This window comes from Haplochromis burtoni, unplaced genomic scaffold, assembly GCF_018398535.1.
Source record: "Haplochromis burtoni strain Fernald_Lab_line unplaced genomic scaffold, NCSU_Asbu1 Contig_171, whole genome shotgun sequence".
NCBI lineage: Eukaryota > Metazoa > Chordata > Actinopteri > Cichliformes > Cichlidae > Haplochromis > Haplochromis burtoni.
Window position 1 is genome coordinate 741,190 of NW_024582532.1, and position 8,138 is coordinate 749,327.

At 41.7% G+C, this 8,138-nt stretch overlaps 1 protein-coding gene across 28 annotated transcripts in view; it reads left to right on the plus strand.

Moving 5' to 3' along the window:
* Positions 1-8,138, plus strand: part of pleca (plectin a) — a 104,714-nt gene extending 96,576 nt beyond the window's left edge. For all 28 annotated transcript variants that reach the window (XM_042225415.1, XM_042225416.1, XM_014339602.2 and 25 more), the window contains 2 exons: positions 307-7,251; positions 7,344-8,138. In XM_042225415.1, the coding sequence (XP_042081349.1) occupies positions 307-6,504 (6,198 nt within the window). In that variant the 3' untranslated portion in view covers positions 6,505-7,251; positions 7,344-8,138. The remainder of the gene's footprint in view (positions 1-306; positions 7,252-7,343) is intronic.

The window sequence follows — 8,138 nt, forward strand, 5'->3', positions numbered from 1 at the left end:
GTTAGCATGCTTAAATACATTACAGAAGGATATAGTAGCAGTACAATATGTGTGTGTGTTTTTTTTTTTTTTTTTTTAAGGGGCTGAATTTTGTTTTTATTGGGCAAAGCTAGGTTAGCAGTACCCAGTCTAGCTAAATTAACTAACTGCTAACCGTAGCTTCATAGAGACATGAAAGTGTTATTGATATTTTAAATATATAGATATACTGAGTTATTTCTTCAAATATCTAAGATGCATTTATTGATGAGTGATATTTCACTAACAGTTTACTGCCGTTTTAAAAAAATATATTTTTCTTAACAGATGGAAAATGCCCAACAAGCACAAATTGAGCAGCAGAAAGCTATACTTCAGCAGTCTTTCATCACTGAGAAGGATGTGCTGTTGAAGAGAGAAAAGGCTGTTGAAGATGAGAAAAAGAAGCTTGAAAAGCAGTTTGAGGATGAAGTAAACAAGGCCAAGGCTCTTAAAGATGAACAAGAACGTCAGCGTAAGCTAATGGACGAGGAAAGGAAGAAACTTCAGGCCATTATGGATGAAGCTGTAAAGAAACAAAAGGAGGCTGAAGCAGAGATGAAAAACAGAGAGAGAGAATTGGATGTGCTAGAAAAGAAAAGGTTTGAACAAGAAAAACTTTTGGAAGAGGAGAACAAAAAGCTCAGAGAGAGACTTCAGAATCTTGAGGTTGCTTCAAAGCAGGGTTCATCAACGACAAAGGAAATCGAAGTTCAGACCGATGAGGTCCCGGAGGAACAGCTAGTTGCTATGACAATGGTAGGAACAACAAAGAAAGTTTTCAATGGCTCTGTTGAGGATGGGCTGAAGAAAGATGGAGAATCAATGTTGGCATTTGATGGAATAAGAGAGAAGGTTCCTGCTGAAAGGCTTCATGAAGTTGGTGTCTTGACCAAGAAGGAATTTGATAAATTGAAAAAGGGCAAAGTTTCTGTACAAGAACTCGGAAAAACAGAGAAGCTAAAAGCATATCTTAAGGGAGAGAGCTGTGTTGGAGGCGTCCTGACTCCTTCCAAAGAAAAAATGAGTCTCTATCAGGCCATGACAGAGAAGACGATTACTCCAAACACTGCTACAATGCTCCTGGAAGCTCAAGCAGCATCAGGCTTCATTGTTGATCCAGTGAAAAACAAGCTTCTGTCTGTAGATGAGGCTGTTAAGGAGGAGTTAATTGGCCCTGAACTTCATGACAAGATGCTGTCTGCAGAGCGGGCAGCCACTGGTTTTAAAGATCCTTTTACTGGAGCCAAAATCTCTCTTTTTGAGGCCATGAAGAAGGGACTTATTGAGAAGGATCAGGCCACCAAATTCCTAGATGTACAGCTTGCAACTGGTGGCATTATTGACCCCATCAACAGCCACAGAGTTCCCCTTCAAACAGCCTACAAGCAGGGTCAGTTTGATGCAGATATCAACAAAAAACTCAGCGATCCCAGCGATGACTGCAAGTTATTCATTGACCCAAGCACACAGGAGCAACTCACTTATAAACAGTTACTGGAAAAATGCAACAAGGATGCAGAGACTGGCCTGCTGATATTACCAGTGACAGAGAAAGCAGCTCAAACAGAGAGAACATACACAGATGTGGAGACTAAAGACATATTCAGTAAATCAAACGTTGATGTTCCTTTTGGAAAGTTCAAAGGAAAAACTGTCACCATTTGGGAAGTCATAAATTCAGAATACTTCACAGAAGAACAAAGAAGAGAGCTGATCCGTCAGTACAAGACTGGCAAGATCACAGTGGAAAAGATCATCAAAATTGTCATCACTGTTGTGGAAGACAAGGAGAAGAACAAGGAAAATGTGTTCAATGGCTTGAGGTCTCCAGTCTCTGCCAATGAACTGCTAGAGTCCAAGGTTATAAACAAAGATGTGTTCAACAAGTTGAGTAATGGAAAGATAACAGTTAAAGAGATCTCTGAGATGGATCCTGTGAAGAAGGCACTGAATGGGACGCCCAGCATTGCTGGACTGTTCTATGAACCAACCAAGGAGAAAATGCCTTTCTATCAAGCTATGAAAAAAGAATTACTTTCTCCAGAAACGGCCTTGAATCTTCTTGAAGCTCAAGCAGCAACAGGGTTTATAATTGATCCTGTAAAAAATGAAAGAGTCCCCGTTGATGAAGCTGTTAAGTCGAGTCTTGTTGGCCCAGAGCTGCATGAGCGTCTTCTGTCAGCAGAGAGAGCTATCAGTGGCTACAGAGATCCATACACAGGAAAAAATGTATCTCTATTTGAAGCCATGAAAAAAGGCCTTATCAAGAGAGAACATGGCATCCGTCTGCTAGAAGCACAACTTTCAACAGGTGGAATTATTGACCCCATTAAAAGCTATCGCATCCCACATGAAATCGCCTGCAAGCGTGGGTATTTTGACGAAGAAATCGCCAAGACCTTGAACACAAACACAGACGAGACAAAGGTCTTCTGTGATCCCAACTCACAAGAGGATGCAACTTATGCTCAGCTCTTGAATAAATGTGTCATAGACAAAGAAACTGGACTTCCATTGCTCTCTCTCTCAAAGAAGGCTCCAAAGCCAAAGGAAGACAAACAGATTACAGAAGCTAAAACAAAGGAAGCTTTGAACCAAGCCACCATGGAACTGGAGTATGGACCTTTCAAAGGGAGGAAAGTCACAATCTGGGAAATCATACACTCTGAATACATCACTGAGGAACAAAGGATAGAACTGATTCGCCAGTACAGAATGGGTTATGTGACAATTGAAAAGCTGATAAAGATTGTGATAACAATGGTTGATGAAAAAGAAGACAAAACAAAAGAACAGGCCTGCTTTGAAGGCTTAAGGGCTCCAGTCACTGCCAGTTCATTACTTGATTCCAACATCATTGATAAGGCTACATTTGAGCAACTCCAAAATGGTAAAAAGACACCCAAAGAAGTCAGTGAAACTGATAAAGTCCGGAAGTACCTGCGGGGCACAGACCGCATTGATGGTATCACAATGGGAGATTCAGATGAAAAGTTAAGCATCTATCAAGCAATAAAAAAAGGTATTTTGCAACAGAGCACTGGGCTCACATTACTTGAGGCCCAAGCAGGAACTGGTTTCATAACAGATCCGGTCAAAAACCTGAAATACTCTGTAGATGATGCTGTGAAAGCTGGAGTCGTTGGTCCAGAGCTTCACGAGAAACTCCTCTCAGCAGAAAAAGCAGTGACAGGATACAAAGATCCGTATACAGGCAATAAAATTTCTCTGTTGCAAGCCATGAAGAAAGAGCTTGTACTGAGGGAGCATGCTATTCCTCTTCTTGAAGCCCAGTTTGCCACTGGAGGGATAATTGATCCAGTTAGCAGCCATCGTGTTCCCAATGATGTGGCCATTCAGCGTGGCTACTTCAGCAAACAAATGGCTAAATCTTTCAGTGAACCCACAGGTGATGTTAAGGGCTTCACTAATCCCAACACCAATGGAAGAGTGACCTACAAGGAGCTGCTGGAGAAATGCAAAAGAGAGCCCAACACTGGTCTGTGCTACCTCCCTCTGTCAGAGGTTGAATCTCCTGCTCCTGTTGAGAAGTCTTACCAGTACTCAGAGGAGCAAGCCCAAACAGATCTAGCTAATACTCAAATTGACATCCCACTCAAGAGTTTTGCAGGAAAGAGTATGACCATTTGGGAAGTCATGAACTCAAATTTTCTTCCAGCAGAAGAGAGGCGCCGCCTCATGGAGCAGTATCGCTTGGGGCAAATCACAAGAGAAAGAATGCTAATTGTCATCATTGAAATAATTGAACAAAGGGAGACACTAAAGTCTGAGCAGAGTATGTCATGTGATGTAATCAGAAGAAGGGTTACGATTGATGAGCTGTACAATGCCCGAATTATTGACTTGCACACATACAACCTTCTGAAACAAGAAAAGATGAATATTCGGGAAGTAATGGAAATGCCAACAGTAAAGCAGTACCTCTTTGGCACTGGTTGTATTGCTGGAATTATGTCAGACAGTCCTCCCAAGATCAGCATTTACCAGGCTATGAAGAATGGAAAGATTAAGCCCGAAGTTGCTTTGAATCTCCTTGAGGCCCAAGCTGCGACTGGATTCATGATTGATCCAGTTAAAGACGAACTTCTAACAGTTGATGAAGCTGTACGTAAGGGGCTTGTAGGTCCTGAACTCCATGATAAACTTCTCTCTGCTGAGAGAGCAGTTACAGGTTACAAGGATCCATACACTGGAAAAGTGATTTCTCTCTTTCAGGCAATGAAAAAAGACCTCATATCTGAGGATTATGCCTTAAGGCTTTTGGAGGCCCAGAATGCCACTGGAGGACTGATGGATCCTGAATACTACTTCCATCTCCCCATAGATGTTGCCATGCAGCGTGGATACATCAACAAGGAGACACTAGAGAGAATAACTGAGCCTACTGCGGATGTGCGAGGTTATACTGATCCAACAACAGATGAGAAACAGTCCTATGCTCAGCTGCTGAAAAGATGCAGAGTGGATAAAGAAAGTGGTTTGCGGCTGCTTTCACTGGCAGACAGAAGGCTTCTCTTTAAGGGTCTAAGAAAACAAATCACTGTGGATGAGCTGCTCCGCTCGCAGATTATCAACCAAAAGACATACAGTGATCTCACTGAGGGGATCATCACAGTGGAGGAGGTCAGCAGGGATGTGAAGAAGTACCTTGAGGGGACCAGCTGTATTGCTGGTGTGTTTGTAGAATCAAGCAAAGACCGTCTATCAATTTACCAAGCGATGAAGAAAAACATGATCAGACCAGGGACTGCCTTTGAGCTTCTTGAGGCTCAAGCTGCCACAGGTTATGTAATTGATCCAATTAAGAACCTAAAACTAAATGTCAATGAAGCTGTTAAAATGGGTGTTGTTGGTCCAGAGTTTAAAGACAAACTCCTCTCAGCTGAGCGAGCTGTGACAGGCTACAAAGACCCTTATTCTGGCAAGGTTATCTCTCTTTTCCAGGCAATGAAAAAGGGACTCATTCTGAAAGACCATGGCATTCGTCTGCTGGAGGCTCAGATCGCTACTGGTGGAATAATTGATCCACAAGAGAGTCTCCGATTGCCAGTAGAAACAGCCTATGAACGTGGCCTCTTTGATGAAGAAATGAATGGTATCCTCACTGACCCTTCTGATGACACCAAGGGCTTCTTTGACCCCAACACTGAGGAAAACCTCACCTACCTGCAGCTGATGGAGAGATGTATGATAGACCCAGAGACTGGCCTTGCTCTTCTGCTACTGAAAGAAAAGAAGCGTGAGAGAAAGACATCGTCCAAATCTTCTGTTCGCAAACGAAGGGTTGTCATCGTCGATCCAGAGTCTGGCAAAGAGATGTCTGTGTATGAAGCGTATCAGAAAGGACTTATTGACCACCAGACTTATCTAGAACTTGCAGAGCAGGAGTGTGAATGGGAGGAAATTACTATCACTTCATCTGACGGAGTTGTGAAATCCATGATCATTGATAGGAGGTCTGGTCGACAGTATGATATCGATGATGCAATCTCAAGGGGCTTGATTGATAAGTCGGCCCTGGATCAGTATCGATCAGGAATGCTGTCCATCACAGAATTTGCAGACATGCTATCTGGAAATATGAGCGGAAGCAGATCACGCTCATCCTCCTTTGGCTCCTCTTCTTCCTACCCCATGAGCCCAATACCTTCCATAAAAACACCAGCAACCACATGGACTGACCCAACAGAGGAAACTGGCCCTATAGCTGGTATTTTAGACACAGAGACATTAGAGAAGGTGTCTGTCACAGAGGCCATCCACAGAAACCTTGTTGATAATATAACAGGTCAAAGGCTGCTGGAAGCTCAGGCCTGCACAGGAGGCATCATTGACCCAAACACTGGAGAGAAATTCTCAGTTGCAGATGCAATGAATAAAGGGCTTGTGGATAAAATTATGGTGGACCGTATCAGTTTAGCTCAGAAGGCGTACAATGGATTTGAAGATCCAAGGACTAAAACCAAAATGTCAGCAGCCCAAGCTCTAAAGAAAGGCTGGCTGTACTATGAGGCCGGACAACGGTTCCTAGAGGTCCAGTATCTCACCGGTGGATTGATTGAACCGGATGCTACAGGCAGAGTCTCCATAGATGAGGCCGTGAGGAAGGGCACCTTAGATGCACGCACTGCACAGAAGTTACGAGACGTTAGTGCATATTCAAAATACCTCACGTGCCCTAAAACCAAGCTGAAGATCTCCTACAAGGATGCAATTGAAAGGAGCATGACAGAGGAGGGAACTGGTCTGCGACTACTTGAAGCCTCATCTCAGTCAAGCAAAGGCCTTTACAGTCCCTATAGCATCAGTGGGTCTGGCTCTGCTTCTGGTTCACGGTCTGGCTCTAGAACTGGTTCCAGGTCAGGCTCCAGAAGAGGCAGCATGGATGCTACAGGATCAAGCTTCACAACAACCTTCTCTTCTTCTTCCTACAGTTCCCCAAGCTATGGCCGCAGATACTGATCTGTAAGGGAAGGATATGCTATAAAGCCACAATGCTCACCAGATGCCTAACTCTCAGTGGAATAAAGACTACCTTTATTCTGCTCTGCATGGGGCTGTTACATAACTTTCAAATTGAATAATTTTGTTTATTGTATATGTCACATTTACATTTAGTGTTCATGCTTTCTCATCAGACTTTCTGAATATGTACTGTAAGCAGCTAGCAACCGCTCATTATTTTCAGTATCTATCACAGATGTTTCAAGTGTACATGATATTTTTTAAGTTTAACATCATAAGCATTTACTGTTCCAAAAACACTTAAATGAAATACCGTGTTACACTGTAACCAAAAGTGTTCATGACCCTTAGCTTAAACTGTTAGAACCAAATTGGATGTAAAAACTCAAATTCCTGTACATGTGTATATTTCTGAAAATTTTATCTAAAGAAAGATAAAAAGCAACTCTGCAGAGCAGAATATTGAGTCTCCTGAGGATTAATAAAACCGCTTTAAGGATATGCCAAGCTTCAAGATCTTTTGTCTCCTGGGCAACACTGCCGTACAGACTCTACCCGTATCTGAAGTCTTCTCCATTCCCATTTGTCTGTCTTAAAACCTGGACTTCCAAGAGCAAGCTCCCACAAATGAAACGATAATGTAGCTTAATATGACCATTGACACCGTCAGACACTTCTGGACTTTACACATCAAACTTCAAGACCAACACAATTAAATTCCAGCCTTTCTGGACACTTTAAAAGGTAGGTAGACATTTATGATTTGATTACTTACATTTTGTGATTGTGTAATTCAGGGAAGTCTAATGTTTGTGTTGAATTCTTCTGATTCACAGTTCACCTTGCTCAGATGTCTTCCAGAGACCCATGGTGTAATTTGGACTTTGACCTTCACTGTAATCAAGAATTTTATGCAACAGCACTGAAACACATTTGCGCATATAATATTTTATCAGTTTGTTTTAACAGTGGACCATTTTGAAACTTGCATCCAACCTTGAACTCATTTAAATAAAGGCCTAAACCATGCTTTGTAAGTGCCTGCAAAATACTGTTTAACACTTTACTGGGTTGATGAGTATTAGGAGACGTTTCATGCTGTAAACTGACTGAAAAAGCAGTGCTATCCATAATTTAATAAATAGTGTGTTATCAGGTAAGCCTTTTTACAGTCTGTTCCAGTATGTCACAAATACTTCAAGTATTTTTCCCCCTTCAAAGGCAAATAATGTCTGTACAGTATACTGACGATTATACAGAGCGCAGTTGCTATAAGCCATGAGTTAGCATTTCTTTGAGAAAGACCTTTAAGCTTTGCACCAGACCCAGTATTTGTATTTTACACTACGTATAGCTGTTTTCAGTTAAATCTCCTTTGTAAACACAATGGATCTGTATCATTTTATTTTCATACTCTAAACGTGCATGAATAACTAACATTTAAAAGGTGCAAAAATGAAATCCATCTGTATCCATTAAAGCGTTTTGTTTTGTTATATTTTGAAAGGTTTGAAGGATGTATTTTACTGAGGGTCGTCAAGCCTTGTTTAAAATGGTGTATTTATAATAAAAATGGTGATGAGGAATTTTAATGTAACACCCACCCTGTGTAAATAAACAGGAAAATGAAA